Source organism: Pteropus medius, unplaced genomic scaffold (genome assembly GCF_902729225.1).
Source record: "Pteropus medius unplaced genomic scaffold, Ma_sr-lr_union100, whole genome shotgun sequence".
NCBI lineage: Eukaryota > Metazoa > Chordata > Mammalia > Chiroptera > Pteropodidae > Pteropus > Pteropus medius.
In genome coordinates, this window is record NW_024342467.1 from 6,138,107 (window position 1) to 6,162,294 (window position 24,188).

The following is a 24,188-nucleotide window of genomic DNA, read 5'->3' on the forward strand; positions in this document are numbered from 1 at the left end:
AGTTGGGCAGGCTGAAATATATAAGCCATTTGCTGTACCCACCAAAGAGACATATCGAATCCAGTGTCCACTTCAGTGGTCAGCATGAGTAGCTATATGCCTCAGAGGTGCAAAGGGCCACATCCCAGAGTGGAGTCAGGCTTAAGAAAAAGGAAGACCTGGGTTTAAATTGAGGATCTTACTCTTACTCTTACTCTGTGACCCAGAGGAAAAAGAACCTAATCTCTGTGTCTGTTTTTCCACCTATAAATGGGAGCAATAGTATCTACATTACAGCATTATTGTAAAGAATAAATGAGATAGAATAAGTGCTAGAAGTCCTGGTTTTACACCTTGTCAAAAATGTGTAATCAAATATTGCAACACATCTATACTTTTAAGAGAAAATAAAAAAGAAGTATGATATAGAGATAGATTCACTAGATCCCAATATGTACTTGAAAGAAGCAAGTAGCGCGGTAAAGTGGGAGGGAAGGGCCCCTAGTCCCATAATTTAAGGCCCTTAGATTCTAAGGAAAGAAATATAGCTGCACCCTTTATCACAAAATTAAATTCAACTCAATGTTAGAAGATACAAAAAATATATATTCTTCCTTCTGTCAGTGAATCACAATCTAAAAGAGGTTCACACCAAGTTATGAGCAATGCCGAAATCCAGAAAGTTCTTAAATTTTTAAAATTGTTTTCATATATAAATCTGGTAGCAAAATCAGTCCTGAACTTGAACTGGCTCTACAGTGATTATTCTTGCATTGAATGTAAACATTCGTGCATCACAAGTTTCATTATGTGGAGAGGTCCCAAATCTCACTGGTGGTGTGACATAATATATAATGTAATGCAGTAGCTTTGGAAAATACAAAGTATTCCAAGGATTTCATATAGCCCAAGGATTTCAGGTGAAGGAATCTAAACAAACTCTGCTTAAGGAATAAAACAGAATAGCTATATAAAGAGGTAAACAACCTAGGGTAGAAACCTGTAATGAAGAATGTATTTTCTATCCTTAAATTAATATTTTCTTAGAACTCTTGAATACCCTATAATATGGAAACAACAAGGCAAATTACATCGTTGCATTCTTGGAGAAGCAAGAAATAATACACACAAAATGCTTTTAAACAATGTGTGGCACAAAGTAAGTACCAATAAATGCTATGTAGTGGAAGTGCCTAGAAAAATACTTTGAATATTAGGAAAAGGCAAACAGGTGAATATGTAGCTTAGTTAGTCAGCTATACGTCATATTTCATTTTGGAATTTTGTTTTTAAAAATCCAAATGTTTTCTTTTTCCTATTCTCAGAAGTATTTCTACTCTTAGGCCTCAGAGGTAGTATTAGTGTAAGTCACGGAGGCAGGTAGGAATTTCAGTTGAGCAAAAAGCATTTGGAGCTGATAGAATATAGTAAGACTTCGAGCTGTTAATGCAATAAAGATATGATTTGGAAGGAAATAAACTATGTGAAGAGCAGCCTATAGGAACATTTCTGGAATCTAATGTACAAACTAATCAGCCAGATTTTTTGTTAAAATGCAGATTTTAATTTAATGTGGTGAGGCCAGACACTCTGCATTCAAGTTCTCAGGTCATCACAACAATGCTGGTCTGGAGGCCCACAATGAAAGAGGAAGGCCCCAGGCCAGAGGTCCCGAAAGTGCACAAGTAATATCAGACTCGGGGAGTTATTAGAAATGCAAATCCTAGAACACAAGAAATTCTTGGAGACTGATGATCTAAATCAGCTATTAACATTAATCCAGTCTGACAGATTATTTTTCCTGAGAACAAAAGAATACTTTTTAAATACTTTAAAAATAAAAGGAGCATACTAGACCACATGACCTAAATAAGAAAAACGATTTCTCTCTGCAAACAATTTCCAAAACTGTAGCCCCTGCAATTACACTTACAGGGCAGACTTTTACAGATAGGAAGCGTACTCTGATAACATACAGGAAGAAGTGTGTAAAATCCTCAGTTGAACCATTTACCAACTAATCACAAAATAGATCATTTCCATGTTACCCAGGTAACAGAGATACGACTTTGTAATAAAACAAAACTGAGTTTTATATTTCCTTGTGTTGAGAATGTAACGCAATCATATCACTGTTTTGCTAACTCCTTCAGTATAATGACTACACATCGCCTGGTTCATATGTAAATATATGTCAACATTTTGATTTATAGCTATATGTGATCTGTTTAAATATACAGATAAACAACTTACAGTATATTAATGGTTTGAAACACAATATTCTTAAAGGACAAAAACCTTTAAGATATGGTATAAATATAGAATGTCATGCCCAGAGAAAAAATTTAAGTTTTCTAAATGTAAAGCCAACTGATTGTTAAATAGGTTTTCCCAAAATTTTAAACTAAATTGATGCATTAAGGATTCGAATTCAGTATTTTCTTCAACTTCAAAGTTTGAATTCACAAGTTCACCCCTCAATCAAAACCTGAGCACATAGTTCTGTACTTAATCTATTTTTGAAGGAGTCAGGATTGGGGTGGATCCCTCTGATTTTTGCTAGAACCATATATTTAAAACAGGGCTACTGTCAGGAGATATATCTGATGGGCACGCTGGGGGAATGGAAGGGGAAGGAAGGGAAGAGTGGTCCTGGTACCTAGCGAGTAGAGGCCAGGCATGCTGTTCAATAAACTACAATGCAAGAAACAGTCCTCTCAACAGAGAGTCACTCGGCCTAAAATGCCAATAGAGCCCAGATAAAGAAACCCTGATTTCAGTGATGGAAGCTGCAAAAACAAAGAACAAATGTCCCGGGTACAGCATCGTTACATTCCTAGCTCTGTGTTAAGCACGGTAATAAGTATTTGTTATTAAATAAACTACCTCTCTGTAGCTGGGATTTTAAAGTCATAGAGATGAAAAAAATGAGGAATTGGTTATTACCTATATAATATCCAAATTACAAACCAAAATTATAGTCATTGTCAGAACAAAAAAAGGAATTGAAAAATAATCCAGTACAACTTCTTCATTTTTGTAAAAAATATTTCTTATATTAAAGTCTACCTAATGTACTGATATAACAGTGATGGGAGAGGGGGTCAGTCCTGTTATTAGTAAAAATAAAATATAGTACCTTTATAAATTTATTAAAATATTAGTTTTTACATAGTGCCAATGTCCCATACTTTTCCCAAATTAATAAAGCATTTCCTTTATAAAAAGTAAAACCAATGTGACATAAATCATAATAAGTGATATTTCACAAGCAGAAAACAAAATAAAATATAATTATTTTTCAAAAAAGCAAATCACAGACTTCCATGGCCTACAGGCATTTATCAGCCAGATAATACTTCTGAGAATTCTGAGATTTAACATGTCATGAGAAATTCTGAACTGGCTTACATTTTTGAAACACAGGAACTGAGAGTCACAAGGCCAAACATACCCTTAATGATCGATTCAGCTGCATACAGATCTTGTTTGTAGGTCACCTAAAGGACAGATAAACCTCATTAGATTTAACAGAGCAGGAAGGAATGCGAAAGCAATAAAATTATGCCCCCAAGGAAATTCTTGATTCTGGAGAAACTATAAACACATAATACTGACAACTTCTAAATTACAACAACATCAGCAAATTCAGAATAATGTATTCTATTTCTACAAATGGTTGAAGATTTATTTTTAAATCTGGAAATAAATGGAGATAATATATGGCAGTGTTTACCAAAATCTTATTAATGTAACTGAAATATTATGTCAAAGAAAATGTGGTAGTGTTTAAAGTATTAGCATTATTGTTTAATAAGGTTTTACATTAGAAGAAAAGGTAAGTATAACAAAAATCACCAAATTGCATTTTTAGTCGAAATGAGGAAATTCTCAAAGATCAACTCATGTTAAGAAGGGACTTCCTTCTGAATTATCTATATAGCCAGATAAGATTTAATAAAACCTTGTGAGGTTTTTATTAATACATGCATTGATAAAAAGAGCCTAGAGGGTACCACCATGTACATAAGAACAATCATGATCTTTCCTTAGGAACATGCAGCCTCTGCGCAGTTATAACCGGCTCCTTGTAATGTAACCTGGCATGGTCCTAAGACAGATACTTCCCAAACCGTATCCAGTGAGCTCAGGTATAGAACATGTCAGTTGCTCTGCACTGCAGAATTAATTCTCCTATATCACAGAACTGAAAAATGTAGTAAATAATAAATTATATTAATAAATAAGGTCTTAGAAACTCAAATTCAAGTGCCCTAATGGTTATGGTGTAAATGGTCCAAAAACCCACCTTGTGAAGTACTCACCTACCTTTCCATGACTACAATTTGGACTTTTTTCCTCCAAATTATCTCATAACTAGACTTGTACAGAAACTTTGTTCAGCTCAAGTGGCTAAGGGCACTTCTACCAAAAAGAGTTTCCCTGGCTATGCCTTTATCTTGGCAGGTAAATCCTGGTCCAAAACTATACCTTACAATGAAGAACTAAAGTATCAGTTAACTTGTAACACAGATGGAAAGTTGTTCAAGGATTCAACCAATCTATTTAAATCAAATGTGACATTGATACAGTATCTCTAAAATCAGTACATGTCAACCAAAACTAGTACTATAGTTACAAATCCACGGTGTAATTCTATTATTTGGGGTGAGGGAGACAAAAAACAGATATTTAAAGCTTCATGCTATGCATCTTACTAAATGAAAGAATGTATTGATGTTATTCATTCATTCAACAAATATTTATCAAGTAACTGTTATGTTCTAGGTCCCTTTCTAAGTGCTGAGAATAGAGCAATGAAAAGAATGAGCAAAACTCCTTAACCTGTGAAAACTACATTGTAGTGGAGAAATTCTTTTTATAAGAATTGAATAAAATACGTTTTTCTTTTGTTTGGTAGAAAATCAAAAGTTAACTAGATAGCTGAAATAGGACTCAATGTTTGCAATTTAAATTAGAAAATGCTTAATTCTATAATTGCTATGTAAACTAGGAAGATGGTTAATTACCAAAATTCATTTTTTATCTTATTCTGCTGTTTTCGAGTGGTAAAACTATATTCCAAATTAAAATAGAATTGTGAAAGTATCTTTTTTTCTCCAAATAAATCTTAATGATCGGTTTTATAATTAAAGAAAACTTGGTCTCAAATATTAAATTTTTTTTCTAGCATACTACGTTTTGCATTGAAGTTAGTCTTATGAATAAAATACATGTTTTTATTACTTAAAGGTTCTTTCTCCACTAATAGTAAATAATTAACTGTATAAACAAGAAAGACTCAAAATTTCCTATTTTGTCTTTTTCTTGTATGCTGTGGATACCTACTATATACTGATTAAAGCTTTTGATTTTTATTAATACTTTCCTCATAGAGCTTTAATAATTCAACTACAATTCTTAAACACTAATTTAATGAAAATAAACTACAAAATATTTCTGACAAACTTGTATTGTGTTTAAAACAGCCTCTTTTTTTCTAAATCAAACATCTTCCATACATCAAAGGAAATAGTACTTGAAAATGTAATTCTAAATTGATGAGCTAATTATTTTTCTGTCAAACTCTTATGGTAATATGGGTTGCCCTTTTTTATTTTTAATTATTAACTGTTTAATAATCAGTTTTGAAGTTGATTTTCTTCTGTCAGCATGATCAATAGTTTTTCTCTGACAATGCACAACACATTAGGGCAAAGTTATTTTTTAAAAAAAGTCAACCCTGTGTTGATGAAAGATTGCTTCAATCCTCCAATTTATGTGTTTTCACACTGTATGCATTAGAGCCTCGGAAGCCACCTGAAGACCAGTGGGAGGTGCTCTGTGTAGCTGAGACTCCAAGCCTCACATCTGCCACTTGCCCAGTTAAGCTCAATTTTGTTCTGTTTTCTTTGACTGTGCAGAATTCTATACACTATTTCACCTAAGTAAGGTCTTTAGCTAATATGTATGTGTGTATGTGTGTATATATATACTCAGCTATGTCAAGGTGAGTTCCAGAAAACACTGTCACACCTACTTTGCATTGATCCATCTGTGTTGACACTCAATATCGTAAATTACACAGATTTTTCAAAGCCAGGTCCAGCTGGCTACCATCTTACATAAATTAAGTTACACTACACTTAATGTTCTCACATCTTTCACCTTATGAGAAAATGACTATGTAACTTCAATAATTAGAAGCAGAAAAGCTAAATTTTAAAGATATAGAATGTTTTATTAGATATGAATTTAGATTGGGAGTTATTTATTATATTTATTTCCATTTCATCAATTATATCTATGTAGAGAATATTCTTTCCTCTAAATTGGATAACTAGATGAAAATCTCTAAAAGAAACAATGCTGGCACCACATTGCATTTTTGAGGTTAAAAAGCAAAAAGTGAGACTCTTTTGTTTCTTTTGTTCTTAACAAAGATGCTAGAATATTTGTATTTTGCATCAAAAGGAATCCTCAAAAGTCAGCTATTCCAAGATATTATGATGACTCAAACACTTCAGAAACTCCTCCTTAAAGAAGCATTTTCAGACAATGGGACACAGTTGAAATTCTTAAATAACAGGTTATAAATCTTTAATAAATCTTTCATGCCTTGAGGATGGTTTTAACATTTAGAAACAAGAAGTCTGTTCAATTAGGTCTGTATAGTGTAATAAGTGACCACGTCTTTAATATATTGGGACAAAAACATGGTACAACTATAATGAAATATAAAATCTTCCACAGACTAGATGAAATTTCACCAAAGTTAGTATGGATTCCCTAAGGCCTGGCAAGGCACCACCACTCAGGGAACGCGTGAGAGCTGATCTCTATTCCTGAAAATCAGTCCTGTATCCTTCTGTGGTTGTTCATTCTTTGGGGAGGGGGTCCATCATCCATGGGGATGTCCTCTGCCTTGCTTGGTGATCTGAAAAATTTGATGTTTCTTCCAGGCCCCAGAGAAACTATAGCAAGAAGGTTGGCATCAACTCTGAATGTTTACTTTTTATATTTACTCCTAAAAAGATAGAGGCGGGTGGGCATGCATAGAAAATACAAAACATGGTAGATCAAATACAGATGTCAAATTATAATGTACAATTGTAAATTACATAATTGTATTAACCAATGTTACCCCAATAAACTTAATAAAAAAGAAAGGAAGGAAGGAAGGAAGAAGGAAGAAGGAAGGAAGGAAGGAAGGAAGGAAGTAATGTGATGAAGAAGGAAGAAGAATAGGAAGGAAGAAGGAAGGAAGGAAGTGGAAGAAGAAGCTGAAGGAAGGAAGAAAGAAAGGAAAGAAAGAAAGAAAGAAAGAAAGAAAGAAAGAAAAAAGAAAGAAAGAAAGAAAGAAAGAAAAGAAAATACAAAATAACTCTCCTGGGATTTCTGGTGGCAGTTGAATTAATAATTCTACATGCACTCATAAGAAATTTCTAGTCCTTAGTCATACCACTGTGGGGGGTGAGTCTCTTGATTTCTGAAAGATAGGGAAAGGTATCCTAACTCTGCATTTCAGAGTTCATCCTTGTCTTACTGTTGTATCGTAGTGAAGTGCCTCTTAAAATGTGTTTTTCACTGTGTCAGATTTCTGAATCATGTTCCAGGTACTTGGCTATGCCACCTGAGTCCAGTACCAGTTTTAGTATAATTGTACTAAATCTTTTCTCAAATTAGAGTTAAAAAAAAAAAAGTAGTACCTTTGGAATTATTATAGAATTATAACACTAATTTCAAAGTGTAGTTTTCATTGCTTTGGTATAAAAGCAATGGAAATACTCTTTATACGTACAAAATGGTAAGACCACAAATTAATAAAATTAGAAGCCAATACTAAAGACAATTCATACAATGTCACCAAAAAAGGCTAAATAGGGCTAAGTAAACATCTAGGAAAATATCAAAAAGATAAAGGTGGAAGATGAGACAGGATGCAAAAGAAGAAAAAAGGTAAATTTAAACAACTGTAATATTTGCACTCAAAATAATTTCACCTCAAGAGAAATGTACCAAAAAAGATCTCATTCATAACTGTCATGTGAAAGACTTTTTGCCCAATCCATGGCATTTCATGCCCATTTAGAATCCAAGATCTCGTTGAGGTACATCATTATTCAAACATCTTTCATAGAAGTGGGGCTTCCTTTCATCCTCGTGTTTGGAAAATGATACTACGAAGATGATCCCTCTGGGCCTAATAGTCTGTCATCCTTTGGCATGTGTATTATTTCCTAGAATTGCCATAACAACTCCCAATTGGGTGGCTTAAAACAACAGAAATTTATTCTCTCATAGTACTGGAGACCAGAAGTCTGAAAATCAGGTGTCCACAGAGCCTTGCTCCCACTGAAGTCTTTTTTGCAAAAGAATCCTTCCCAGACTCTTCTTAGTTTCTTTTGATTGCAAGCCATACTTGGCTTTCCCTTGCTCATAGATGGATCACCCTACTCTCTGCCTCCATAATCATTAGCATTCTCCCATTATCTATGTCTGTATCTATTCTCCTATTCTTATATGTTTAATTTAGAGCCTATGCTACACCAGTATAATCTCATCTTAACTTGATTAGATCTGCAAAGACTCTGTTTTCAAATAAAATCACATTGGCAGGTGCCAATGGTCAGGACTTCTGGTAGGAACATAATTCAACCCATACCAGCATGTATAAAATGATGCAACACAGGAATAAAGAGAAGCACTTAAGTGAATCACCGCCTTGGTGCACTGATATTTACCGTACATAACAGGAAGGAGAGGGACAAAATGTGAGGACTAATACTGTGTTGCTGGAGGAAGCAGTGAAAATGAGATTTCACCAAAACAATTTTGAAATAAATCTGTGAAAATGATGTGGAAATTCAAAGAGCAATGTGCTGCTTCTCTTTTATCTGCAGACCTCAGAGTGCTTTACAAGTTTGAAGAAGGCTCAGAATACCCACGAGAAGTAGATAATCACACACCCTAAGATGTCAGTATTATGTCTCCAAAGAGCATTGACATATTAGTGGCAATAAAAAGTCTCAGAATTTCCACTTTGTTTTACATAGTCTGCAAATTATGTCTAGTAGACAAAGGAAATTCTATAGAAATGTGTCTGGATCTTTAACAAAACACCTAATTGGTTATTACCAAAATCCTCACAATGAATATGTATATCACCATCTGAGTCATATATAGAAAATGATAAACAAAATGAATAAAATGTTCACCTCCTGGTTGATGACATTTGGATAATCTTTAAAAAGCAAAAATACTGCATGAATTTTCTCCGCTGGGCAATAATCCAGGCATGTCAGTATTTTGTAATCTTAGAACAATTTAAGAATGTATGAGACAATCTCAACATGAAGCAAAGCCCATTACATTATTGTGCAAAGTGCCTAATAAACTCATAGTTTCTAAATCAACAAGGAAATATGCTTTTGGATTCATATAATCTTCGAGTAACAAAGAATCCTTCCTAATCAGATTTAAGTGGATAGAAATATAAAGATTCCATCCAAGATTTAAAAAGCAGCAATACTTACTTCAAAATTATGCAATGACCTTACAACTCTAGTTCAGAATATACTGTCCAATTCATCATTCTCCTAACTGATGAAACAAATGAGAGTCATGCAACAAAATATTCCTGGCTTAAAGAAGCTGTAACACGGGGCTATAATCACTTCATTCCTTCCCAAAAGAAAGAAGTTTGTCATTAGAAGAGTCCAATTCCTCATCGAGAGCAGTGAGGGGATCAACTACCCACCCCACTGGGGCAGAACTGTGCAGATATTCTTTCGACCCAGTTAAGTTGTAGCTCCCACCCCAGGGCCTGAAAGGAAATGTTGCTATTGTGGAAAGCAGTGTTGCATCCTAAATCTAGTTGAGTGTAAGGCAACAGAGTAAATGGTTATGTACAGAGAACAAGAAAAAAACTGTGACTGAAACGATCTTATTGGTCAAATGGAGTTTGCTTGAATAAATTACATCAAAGTGAATTTTCTTGAAACCCAGCAACAGAAATGATACCATACTTTCATGGCTTAGAAAACTCAGTGAGACTGTTAGCTCCTTTAATATATGCATACACACACATGTGCGTGCAAGCGCACGCGCGCGCACACACACACACACACACACACACACAAACACACCCCTTTTCTCCTGGAAATATTGATTCGGTATGAAAACCAAGTATTTTTATACTATTTCTCCATTTTCTAAAGCGCCTGAAAAGTATTTGTATTTGCAGAATATGTCTTCAAGAATGACATAAGCACAGACGAGATCCAGAGCAAAGTACCAACTTCATTACCTTCCAGAGATCAGGTGATCCTTCCACAAGTTTGGCTTTAATGTGACAGTATTTTAGAGCTAATTGCAAACACTCGGTTCCAAATTCCAGGTCATAGTCACTACACTGGGTAGAAAAAAAGTTAACAAGTTAAAATATAATTTTAAATAAAACTAAATCACGTATTTAATAATCTATTGCATAAAGAAAAGTAAGGGCCTATAGAATGTGCAGGCTCTTTAGTTAGATACTGATTAATCAAGTAACAAAATAATTTCCCCATGCCCTTAAAACTAGTATAAAATAAGAATGTTGCAATTGTAACAGTTTCAAACTTCCTCAATAGTTTCAGGAGTCAGATAAAGATAATATTTTATTTGCTTTACACATAAGCTACCTTTTCAAACTTGTTTCTAAAATACTTGAAGGTATGGCTGGGGATTACCAAATCAGAAATTGATTTAACAAATATATGTATTCATAAAACTACAAATCCCATCTTATATTTATATCAATGTATATTTGCAGGTCACAGCTCTTTTACTCACCTTAATATTTTAAATATCAATATATCCTTTTTAAAAGATTTATGTTTTTATTCTGAATATGGAAATAGTTCAATCTTTAAGTATGACGAGAAATGTAAAGGCCTATCATTCATTTAGTAAAATATAAATAACAATTTTAAACATTTTAAGCAGAACCATTAAAATGACCAACATATATAATTCAGCTGAATAATAGTAAGTACCTAAATCATGTCCAAGCTTTGTATTAAGTATCAGCATAAAAGAGACATGTACTGTGTCTTCAAGGAATTCAAGTCTAAAAGGGGAGTCTGATCTATAACAAATATTTTATGACAGAATGTGACAGATGCAGGACTAGAAGAGTATCAAGAAGTAGACCAGGAGGTAAACTACTTAATTCTATGTAAGGGCATCAGGGAAGCCCTAGCAGAGAAAATGGTCTCTGATGTCATTTTAAAGACTGAATAAAAACTCCCAACAAACAAACATCGTGGACTGATGGCTTCATGGGTGAAGTTTACCAAACATTTAAAGAGTTAACATCTATCCTCAAACTATTCCAAAAAATTCAAGAGGATGAAAGGCTCACAACTTCATTTTAAGAGGCCACCATTACCCTGATTCCAAACACATTACAAGAAAGGAAAGGAAGGAAAGGAAGGAAAGGAAGGAAAGGAAGGAAAGGAAGGAAAGGAAGGAAAAGGAAGGGAAAGGAAGGGAAGGAAGGAAGAAGGAAGGAAGGAAGGAAGGGAGCATGCAGGTAGTAAAGGGCAATGAAGTGAAGTATGGTTAGAAGGAAGGAAGGAAGGAAGGGAAAGAAATAAAATTATAGGCTGATATCCCTGATGAACACAGATGTAAAAATCCTCAACAAAATATTAGTAAACCAAATTCAGCAGTACATTAAGAAGATCATACACCATAATCAAGTGGGATTCATTCATGAGATGCAAGGTTGGTTCACTGTCTGCAAATCAGTTAATGCAATATTCCACATTAACAAAAATGAAGGATAAATATCATATGATTATATCAATAGATGCAGAAAATGCATTGGACAAAATCCAGCATTCATTTATGATAAAAACTCTCAGCAACGTAGGTAAAAAGGGAACATACCTCAACATAATAAAGGCCATACATGATAAACTCACAGCTAATATCATACTCAACAGAGAAAAGTTAAAAGCATTTTCCTTAAGATCAGAAACAAAACGAGGAAGTCCACTTTCACCACTTTTATGCAACATAGTACTGGAAGTCCTAGTCACAGCAATCAGACAAGGAAAAGAAATAAAAAGTGTCCAACTTGGAAAAAAAGAAGTAAAACTGTTATTCTTTGCAGATGACATGATACTATGTATGGAGAACCCTAAAGATTCCAACAGAAAAATATTAAAATTGATAAATGAATTCGGTAAAGTAGCAGGATACAAAATTAATATTCAGAAATCAGTTGCATTTCTATACACCAGTAACAAATTATCAGAAAGAGAAATTAAGAAAAAATAATTCCATTTACGATTGCATCAAAATAAAAAATAAAATACCTAGGAGTAAATTTAACCAAAGAGATAAATGGCCTGTACTCAGGAAATTATATGATGTTGAAAAAAGAAATTGAGGAAGATATGAATATATGGAAGCGTATATACCTTGCTCATGGACAAAAAGAATTAACATTATTAAAATGCTCAAACTACCCAAAGAAATCTATAGAATCAATACAATCTCTGAATATTAACGGCATTTTTCACCGAATTCAAACAAATAATCCCAAAACTTATACGGAACCATAAAAGACTCCAAATAGCCACAGCAATCTTGAGAAAAAAAGAACAAAGTTGGAGGTTATCACAATACCTGATATCAAACTAAACTAGAAGTCTATTAATCAAAACAGCATGGTACCAGCATAAAAACACATAAAGATCAATGGAACAGAATAGAGAGCCCAGAAATAAATCTACACTTATGTGGTCAATTAATCTATGGCAAAGGAAGCAAGAATATACAATGAGATAAAGACAACCTATTCAATAGATAAATGGTTTTGGGGAAACTAAAAAATACATGCAAAAATAAATAAATAAATAAACTAGACCACCTTCTTACACCATATATAAGAATAAACTCAAAATGGATTAAAAACTTAAAAGTAAGACCAGAAACCATAAAACTCCTAGAGGAATATGTAGGCAGTAAACTCTGACGTTACTCTTAGTAATATTTTTTCTAATATGTTGCCTTGGGCGAGGGAAATAAAAGAAAAAATAAATAAAAAGGACTACATCAAACTAAAAAGGTTTTACATAGCAAAGGAAACAATAAACAAAACAGAAAGATAGCCTACTGAGTAGGAGAAGGCACTCATCAATGATACAACCGATACAGGGTTAATATCCAAAATATATGAAAAAACTCACACAACTTAACACACACACAAAACCTAACAATCCAAATTAAAAGTGGGCAGAGGACCTAAACAGACTTTCTCCAAAGAGGACATACAGATAGCAAATATACATATGAAATAGTGCTCAATGTCACTAATCATTAGAGAAATGCAAATTAAAACCACAATAAAATATCATCTCACATCTGTCAAAAAGGGCATCATCAATAAATCAACAAAAGTGTTATCAACAACATGGAGAAAAGGGAACCCTCATACACTAGTGGGATTGGAAACTGCTGCAGCCAATGTGGAAAAAAGTATGGAGGTTCCTCAAAAAATTAAAAATAGAACTGAAGAAATCCAAAACACCAATTTTAAAAGACATATGCACCCCTATGTTCACTGCAGTGCTATTTACAATAGCCAAGATATGGAAGCAATCTAGGTTCCATCAACAGACAAATAAAGAAGTGGTACATATATATAATGAAATATTACTCAGCCATAAAAAAGAATGAAATCTTAGCATTTGCAACATGGATGAAAATGGAAGGTAATAAGTGAACTAAGTCAGACAGAGCAAGACAAATACCATATAATCTCACTTATATGTGGAATCTAAAGGATAAAATAAATAAACAAAGCAGAACCAGACTCCTAGATGCAGAAAACAAGCTGATGGTTGCCAGATGGGAGAGGGTTGGGTGCAGCAGGGTGAAAACCGTGAAAAGATTAAGAGATACAAATTGACAGTTACAAAATAGTCCTGGGGATATAACGTAAAGCATAGAGAATATTGTCAGTAATGTGGTAATAACTACGCACAGTGCCGGGGGGTACTAGACTAGTCAGAGGATCACTTCATAAATTATATGTCTAACCACTATGCTGCATACCTGAAACTAATATAAAATAATACTGAATATCAACTGTAATTGAAAATATTTTTAAATGGGGGGAGGTGAAGGAGAATAAGAGGTGCAAATTTCCAAGTATAAAACAAAAAAGTCATGGGGATGTAATGTACAGCATAGGGAATACAATCAATAATATTGTGATAACATTGTATGGTGTCAATGGTTGCTGGACTTACCATGGTGATCACTTCTCTGGGTGTATAAATGCTGAATAACTATGGTGTGCACCTAAAACTGATATAATATTATCTGATAGCTAGACTTTAATAAAAATCTTTTTAAAAAATACATAAAGACTGAATAAAATTGGAGGAGAGGTATATCCTTAAGGCAAAAATGCCATTCAAAGATATAAAGATTTCAAACATCTAGTAGATTCATATTTTAGAAACAGCATATCCATGTAAGAAAGAATGCTAGAAGGCAACAAATATGATTACGACATTTAGCAGCATATGCCAATGCTGTTTTATCATACAGGAGGTTACAAAATCCTAAGTATATTTATTTGTGAAGTTAATGGAGAGAAAAATGTAACCATCAAATATATGTGGAGTCCCAAATTGACCAGAAGAGTCTCCATTTAACTCTTCTATTCTGATATACTACATCCCATGAGCTATTTCTTATTTTCATTTTTAATATAGTATTACAAGCAGTAGTTACCCTCAGATAAGATGAATTTCGGTAAACCTCCACTTTGTACTTCCAGCATCTGCATGGTCTCATCTAGTAGAATGTGAGATAATATATGTACAATAAACAGAGTTTCCTCCTTGGCACATAGTTAAATCCCAATGATGACTAGCAATACCCTTTTCCTGACTCTTTCCAGAGGCAGGATACTGAGCACATGCATTGACAGTCTTAAAACACAAAGCGCACACTGAGAGGTATCCATAGAAACAGCTACTTCCTTCCAGTCTCAGCTGCGTGCCTGCCAACCATGTGATGTACCAGCCAAGATGGCAATGGCCTATAAATTGCACAGTCTTTAGGATTCCATCACCAGGGTCAATGGAAAGCATGGAAAATTATGGGTCAGGAATATATGAAATATATATACACTGGAAACATAGGCTGAATAATCTTGGCAAAAAAAAAAAAAGTAGTCTGAATCTGTCATTCATTGTATTGACTAATATTACAACTATTTATGGAGTTTTTGTTAAATTTTTGTCAATAAAACCTTGCTTTTCGCATTGAGTTCAAAAAATGCATGCTTAATGATAAATTGTGCATTCCTATTTCTTCAGAACAATGATGATGATTTCTATTTTTTCCTAGGATATGGAAAGCTGGGAAAAATTATGCTCATTTCTGAACAACAACAACAAAAAAATAAAAGATAAACTATAAAAGCACAACTTTTTCTTGAACCCATCAGAACTGAGGTCATAGAATGATCAAGCAGCCTTAAATCCAAAAAAGGCATGCCTTCCCTGAGGAGAGGCAGGATGTCATCACTTGCTCAACTATGGCAGCACACAAGAATAAAGGGCTGGGAGCCATGCACAAGGGTAGAAGAAGTAAGCTAAAAATTTCAGCAAATAGCTAAGTATTGAGTGGAGGCAACTGAGAGAACATAGAACCTCTGAAAGCCACAATCACAAGAGGAGTTGATACCCACTTTCAGGTTCCTCCGCTTCAGCAACCTGCTACTGGGTGCTCATTAAGTAGTATAATGTTATTTTGAAGGTGACTGTGATTAGATGTATATACTAAACTCAAGGCAATCACAAAACAGACATCTTTAAGTTAAAAGTTCAATAGTGATTAGATATATTCATAAAAAATAAGAAATTAATACAAATGCAGGCAGAAAAAGAAGAAGAAGAAATGGAACAAATAGAAACTAACCAGAAGCATGGTAAATTTTAATTAAGAAAGTTAATGAGTTTGTAATTGCACAAAATGTCAACATGTATTATCCATCATGGGGGTCACAGGATACACAAGCATGCATGCACACAAACAGATGCTGAGAACTCTATGCCTCTCTAAAGTTAGAACCAAAATATTGTCAAACTATGTCCTCCCCAGTGAGAAGTGCTGAGGACACTGTTGTCAGAAGTCCCCAAATAAATAGTCCATCCCAGTCATGTGTTATAGTGAAGCTCACAGTCAACAAGCCACCAAACCCAACCAGTCTCCAACACAAAAACATGAACAGAAAGCATAGATTTAACTGAAACTCAAGGAAAAATTCAAACATGAAAGATAAGTTAAAAGGGCAAAAAAATAAAGTATTTTGAAGGAACTAGAAACTATGTAGTTACCAAAAAAAACAAAGACTGGATAAGCCCAAAATGAGAAAGTATTTATACTCATAAAATAAGACAGGATAATATTTAAAAGGATGGAAAACAGGAAAATAGGAGAGAAAAGGATAATCAATGAGAAACACAAAGTCCAAAGTGGTAAAAAAAAAAAAAAAAAAAAAACCAGAAGGAAAGAATAGAAACGGGTAGGACAAGAAAAACAACCATTTTTTTAAATTACAGTAATGAAGATCATAAATTTCTAAATTAAAAATTCTTATGAAATTAACTAATAGATGAAAACACACCAAACCCAATTAACGGCAACAACAAAAAGTCTCTTGTAAAGAAATAGAAATCCAAATTGGTCAAGACTTCTTAATAGCAACAAAAAAAAACTAGAAAAACAATGGAACAGTTTCTCCATAATTCTTAAGGTAATGATTATCGACATAAAACTAAACTCCCAGAAAAAAAGCTATATATCATGTTTGAGGACAGAATATGGTGTTTTACAAACACTGAAGGTCACAACAGAATTTTAATCCCTATGGGCTCTTTTTTATTGAGTTTTTTAAATAGACCTTTGTGGGGCCAGTTTTAGGTTCAAAGCATAATTGAGCAAGAGGTACAGATATTTTCCATGTATCTCTACATACTCACAGTTTCAGTCATTATCAAATCCTTACACCAGAGTGGTACATTTGTTAAAACTGATGAACTTATACCAATAAATCATCACTCAAAGCCCACAGTTTACATTAGGGTTCACTCTTGGACTTTTACAGTCTATTAGTTGTCACAAAGGTATAATGATACATATCCATCATTATGGTACCACATAGAGTGCGTTTTCACTCTCTAAAAATTCTCTGTGCTCCTCCTATCCATCCTCCTCCCTGCCCCAACCCTCGTCAACCACTGAACTTTTTCCTATCTCCATAGTTTTGCCTTTTTAGGAAGTCATACACTCGGAATTATACAGTACAGCCTGTTCAGATTGGTTTATTTTCCTCAGTATAATGCATTTAAGTTTCCTCCATGTCTTTCATATCTTGATGATTTATTTTTTAGCAGTGGATAATATCCCATTGCCTGGATGTACCACAGTTTTTACTCATTCACATACTGAGGGATTTGTTGCTTCCAAGTTTTAGCAATTATGAAAGAAATGTAGGTTTTGTACGAATATAAGTTTTCAACTTCTTATTCATGAGTAAATACAAAGGAGTGCAATTGATAAATCATGCAATATGTTTACTTTTGTAAGAAATTGCCAAAATATCTTCCCAAGTAGATGTATCATTTTGCTTGTCTGCCAGCAATCAATAAGTGTTCCTGTTACTAGCATTAGGTGTTGTTGGTGTTCTAAATTTTGGCCACTCTAATAGATATGAAGTGACATCTCATTTTTGTTTTATTTTGCATTTTCCTAACAACATGATGTAAAACATCTTTTCAAATGCTTATCTGTCATTTATATATATTCTTTGGTAAAGTGTCTGTTTGGGTCTTTTACCCTTTTATCAAATGAGCTGTTCATTTTCCTACTGTTGAATTTTAAGAGTTCCTTGTATATTCTCAGTAACAGTCCTCTATCATATATGTTGTTTGCAAATATATTCTCTTTGTGGCTTGTATATTCTCATTCTCTTCAAAGTGTCTTTTTCAGAGCAGAAGTGTTTAATGTTAATGAAGTCCAGCTTATCAATTTTTTTCACGAATCATGCCCTTTGGTGTTATATCTAAAAAGTTACCACCACACCCAAGGTGATCTAGGTTTTCTCCAGTGTTATCTTCTAGGAGTATAGTTTTATGTTTTAGATTTAGGTCTATGAGCCACTTTTTGCATATGGAGTTCCAGTTGTTTCAACACTATTTCTGCTCCTTTATATTGCCTTTGCTTCTTTGACAAAGATTATGTGGGTCAATTTCTGGGTTCTCTATTCTGTTCCATTGATTTGTCTTTTCTTTCACTAACAGCACACTGTCTTGATTACTATACCTTTATAGTTAAGTCTTTGAGTTGAATAGTCTTAGTCTTCCAACTTTGTTCTCCTCCTCCCATATTGTATTGGCTGCTCTGGTTCTTTTGTCTCTCCATATAGACTATAGAATTAGTTTATTGAAAGCCACAAGAATTGACATCTTGAAAATACTGAGTTTTCCTATCCATGAAAATGGAATCTCTATTTATTTAGTTCTTTTATTTTGCTCATCAGAGTTTTGTAGTTTCTTCATATGGGTTTTTATACATATTTTGTTAGATTTATAACTATGTCATTTTGGGAGGTACAAAAATAAAAGATGTTGGGTTTTTAATTTTAAATTCTACCTGTTTATTGATGGTTTATAGGAAAGCAATGGACTGTTGTATATTAACCCTGAATCCTACAAATTTCTACAATCACTTATTAGTTCCAGGAAGGTTTTTTTGTTTTTTTTTTGGTCAGTTATTCCAGATTTTCTACACAGATAATTATGTCATCTGCAAAGAAAATTTCATTATGTCCTTCTCAGTCAAAATACTTATTTTCTTTTCTTGTCATATTCATTAGCTAAGAATTCTAGTTCAATGTTTAAAAGAAATTTTTCTTGTTCCCAATCTTAGTGCGGAAGCTTCTAGCTTCTCATCATTAAGTATAATGTTAGCTGTAGGTTTTTTGTAGATGGCTTTTATCAAATTGAAAAAGTTCCTCTCAAATCCTAGTTTGCTGAGAGTTTTTATCACGAATGGGTGCTGGATTTTGTCAAATACTTTTTCTGCATCTATTGAAATGATCTTGATTTTTCTTCTTCTGCCTGTTATTATGTATTGCAACAATTGATAGTTTTAAGTTGAACTAACCTTAAATATCCGAGATAAATTACACTTGGTTGTAATCTGTAATTCTTTATATACATCATTGGATTCTACTTACTGATACAGAATTTGCTAAATAAAGAATCTTGGGAATTTCTGCATTTACGTTCATGAGATGCTGGATATAGTTTTTTTTGTAATATTTTTGTCTGGTCTTGGTATTAGGCTGGCATCAGAATGCTCCGTTTCTATATTCTAGAAGAGATTGTAGACAATTGGTATAATTTCTTCTTTACATGTTTGTTAGAATTCACAAATGAACCCATCTGAGCTTGGAGTTTCCTATTTTGGAGTTATTAACTATTGATTTAATTTCTTTAATAAATATAGGCTTATTCAGATTATCTATTCTTGTGTGAGTTTTTGCAGCTCGTGTCATTCAAGGAATTGGTCTATTTCATTTAGGTTGTTAAATCTGAAGACACAGAATTTTTCATAATATTTCTTTATTATCGTCTTAATATCTATGGGTTCCCTAAAAATTTCTTTTATTTCATTTCTGGTATTAATAATCTGTGTCTTCTCTCTTTTGTTCTTAGTGTGTCCTATTGATCTTAATAATCTTTTCAAAGAACCAGCTTTTAGTTTTGTTGATTTTGTTTACTAATTTTGTTTTTCATTTCATTGATTTCTGCTTTTATTATTTTTTTCTTCTGTTTACTTTGAAATTAATTCGCTCTACCTTTTTCTAATTTTATAACATGGAATGTTAGATTATTAGTGAGATCCTTCTTTTCTAATACATACATTCAATGCCATATGTTTCCCTTCAAGTACTGCTTTTGCTGCATTCCCAAATTTTGATGTTGTTTTCATTTATGTTTAGTTGAAAATATTTTTAAATTTCTCCTGACATTTATTCTTTGATCAATGTGTTATTTATAAGTGTATCATTTAATCTCTAAATATTTGGGGATTTTTCATCTTGTTTCCTGTAATTGATTTCTAAATTAATTCCATTGTGACCTGAGAGCAGACATTGTATGATTTCTATTCTTTTTAATTTGTTAAGGTGTGTTTCATGGCCCAGAATGTGATCTATCTTGGCGAACTTGCAAAGAATGTGTAGTCTGGCATTGCTGAATGAAGTAATTCATAGATGTCAACTATATCCAGTTGATCAATGGTGTTGTTGAGTTCATTTACATCCTTACTGATTTTCTGCTTGCTGGGTTTGCCCATTTATAATAAATGAGTATTGAAACCTCTAACTATAATAGTAAATTCATCCATTTCTCCCTGCGGTTCCATCAGGTTTGTTTCATGTGTTTTGAGTCTCTGTTGTTAAGCACATAAATGTTAAGGATTTTTATGTCTTCTTGTAGAATTCTTGTAGAATTTATCTATATGTAATATCCCTCTTTACTCCTGCTAACTACTTTCTCTGAAATCTGCTCTGTCTAAAATTAATATAACTACTACTGCTATCTTTTGCTTAATGTTAGCATAGTATATATTTCTGAAATCTTTTAATTTTAATCTATATGTCTTTCTATTTAAAATGGATTTCTTGTAGATAACATATATTTAGGTCTTGTTTTGTTTTTGTTTTTCCCTTTTTTAATTCCCCCCCAAAACAGACACACTTCCACCCCTGATCTGTGGATGTTGCCATCTCCCCTTAAGAACTGGATCTCTGAAGGTGGGGCATCTCCTCTCACATGCTGGTGGCAGGCTCCCGGGGTCTGGCGCCCCTGGGGTATAGTCCGTGGCTCCTCCTGGGGTGCGAACCCAGGACCTTCTGCATGTAAAGCAGACGTGCTAATCACTACACTATGGAGCCACACCTAGTCTTGTTTTTTAACCCACTCTAACAATCTCTGTCCTTTAATTGATTTATTTAGATTACTGACATTTAAAGTAATTGACACAGTTGGATTAATATCTACCATATGTGTTACTTTTTCTATTTGTGAACCCTTGTTCTTTGTTTCTGTTCTTTATCTGTCTTTTATGGTTTGAAGTGAGCATTTTCTTAGTATATATATATATATATATATATATATATATATATATATATATATATATATTTTTTTTACTTTTAGTGGTTGTCCCATAGTTTGCAATATACATTAACCACTTATTCAAGTCTACATTTTATATCACTACACCACTTCATAGGTCATTCAAGTGTAAGAAAATATTTCTAATTCCTCCCTCCCTTGTAACATTGATGTCATTTATTTCACTTATACGTAAATATACAAAAGTACACATATGTATACACACATATACACACACATAAATATACATTAAATACACTGTTGCTGTTATTATTTAGAATAAACTCTTATCTGTGAGATCAATTAAAAATTAGAAAACTAAAGTTTTTTCTTTTATCTTCACTTATTTCTTCTCTAACACTCTTGCGTCCTTTCTAAAGATCTGAGTTTCTGACCCACATCATTTTCCTTCTCTCTGAAGAACTTCTTTTAACATTTTTGAAAGGCAGGCGTAATGGCAACAAATTTCCTCAATGTTTGCCTGAGAAAGTCTTATATCGCTCCTTCATTTTTGGATGGTAATTTTAAAAAGTAGAGAATTCTAGGGTGGTTTTTCTCTCTCAACATTAAATATCTCCCTCTACTCTCTCTTCTTGCTTATATGGTTTCTGAGGAGAAGTCCAATGTAATTCTCATCTTCCCTCCTCTGTAGGTAAGGTGTTTTTCCTCTGGCTTTTTTTCAAGATTATGTCTCTTTGACTTTCTGCAGTTTAAATATCATATGCCTAGGTATAGTTCGTTTGGCATTTATCCTTCTAGGTGTTCTCTGAGCCTCCTGGATTCGTGGATTTGGTGTCAGACATCAATTTGGAGAAATTCTCAGGCATTATTGGCTCAGATATTCTCTTCCTTTCACCTTTTCTTCTCTGTCTGGCATTCTCATTATGTACATGTTACAGGTTTTGTAGTTGTCCCACAGTTCTTGAATATTTTCTTCTGTTTTTTTCTCGTCTTTTTTTCCTCAAAGCTTTTCAGTTTTGGAAGTTTCTATTAAGACATCCTCAAGCTCAGAGATTCTATCATCACTGTGTCCAGTCTACTAATGAAACCAAAGGCAATTTTCATGTCTGTTAGTGTTTTTGATATCTAGCATTTCTTTTTTATTCCTTCTTAGAAGTTCTATCTATCTGATTACATTGCCCAACTGCTGACAATGTACTGGTTGAACTCGAGGTCCATGTGCACAAAATTTCAAATACTCTAGCAGATTCCTTGACCTTTATCTTCACTTGAACAACTGATTTCTGTAAAAAACCTGAAAACTTGGTTTCACCACTATCTGTAGCTCCTCTGATTTTTTTTATTTATTTATTTCTATAACTCAGGCTCTGACCAGAACCTCCATCCATCATTTCTCTTACTCTGTGCTTGCATTAAAGTGGACCTGTTATCTCATTGAGGCATCCAACCTGCAAAACATCCACTTGCTCTTGTTTAGTAAACCTCCGTTTTCTCAGACGGCCCTTATCAAATAGGAGACTACGGTTGAAGGCGTGAAAAGTTTTATTATGAACACCTCCAACTGTCTTGATCTCTTGTCCATCCACTAGATCTCCTTTATAAACTCCAAATACAAATCGATCATACAACCTGTTTTCTTATTTTAAGAATGTTACTTCATATTTTATCAGTTATAAATGTACAGAGTTTCAAGAAGCAAATATCCAAAGCAAGGTTAGTTATGAAAAAGTTTACTCCGCCCTTTTCACTCCACGTTACCTTCCACAGAGCAATCATATTTCCTTTTAAATACACACACAATCTCAGTGGCATGTAGCAATAAACTGTTCTCACTTGCAGTGCTGTGGGATAGCTGCGATGACTCTGGTTACAGCTGCAGGGCTGTGGGCTGGCTCTGGCAGCTCTGATCCATGGATTGCATTCTGCAGACCAAACTGGAGAAGCAGCAACCAACCAGAGTATGCCTTCCTATAACAATAACAGAACAAGAAGAGGGCAAGCAGAACAGCACAAGTACATTTAAGCCTCTGCCTACAACACATCTGCCAAAATCCCAAAGCAAGTTAGGAGACGAAATTCAGAATTAAAGAGGAGAGAAATAACTTCACTTGCCAGGAGGCCATGGCAAGGATACAAAAGTAGAACACTGTGGCAGCAGACTGAAGATTTGGGATTGAATAGTTTATCATACCATATGTCTAAATAACATACTTATGATGTCTCCTCTGGATTTTCTGAGTTGGCCATCATCTATGGAAGAAGAAGAATTTGTCTTCTTTTTTCCTAATCTCATCACAATACACAGTATCACTTCCCATTCCCCATTCCTTCTATATCATAATTTTGGTTGAATCAATATTGAGTATTTACATCATTGACAATGTAAATACTACTCACTGCCAAATTCTATATTATAATGCCTTTCCTACATAAGTCTTTGTTTTCCCTAGAATTAGAATTTTAAGTGTTTAGTTTTCTATACACATATGACTCATTCAACAGCACTTAGCTATTTGTCTGGATCTATTCTCAAGATATTCAGACACATAAGGCACTTTGCCAATTTTTTTTATTCAGAGGAAGTCACCGTTGGAGTCTTCAGACCTTTTTCAACAAGGACTGGTTGTCTTCTGCTAGCCACATAGCTATCATCTTAAAAACTCCCTTTATCATCATCCTGGGGATAATCTTCATCTCTCCTGTCATGGGTCTCCTGTTTCCCACATAATCTTTCTTGATTTGATTCCCTCATTTTTGTGGAGCAAATCCTCTAGTAGCTTTTCTAAGTAGGGAGCCTAAGAGGTGAGTTTTTAAAAATTCTTTTTGTTGCCTTATTTCTTTGATATTTCCTCCCCTTTATTTTCTCTTTTTTGAAAATTTTGTTATTGAGTATCAAATCTCTTTAATTGGGCATCTAATTTTCTTTGCTTTCCTATATTTTATTTTTTTGCCCTTTGGGAGAGAATTCCTGATTTATTTTTAGCCCCA

The 24,188-nt window shown here is 33.7% G+C and overlaps 1 protein-coding gene across 3 annotated transcripts in view; it reads right to left on the reverse strand.

Moving 5' to 3' along the window:
- CRPPA (CDP-L-ribitol pyrophosphorylase A) overlaps positions 1–24,188 on the reverse strand; it is a 228,728-nt gene that overhangs the window by 144,076 nt on the left and 60,464 nt on the right. For all 3 annotated transcript variants that reach the window (XM_039862441.1, XM_039862440.1, XM_039862439.1), the window contains 2 exons: positions 10,289–10,393; positions 3,434–3,479 (listed from right to left, as the gene is read on the reverse strand). In XM_039862441.1, coding sequence (XP_039718375.1) covers positions 3,434–3,479; positions 10,289–10,393 — 151 coding nt within the window. The remainder of the gene's footprint in view (positions 1–3,433; positions 3,480–10,288; positions 10,394–24,188) is intronic.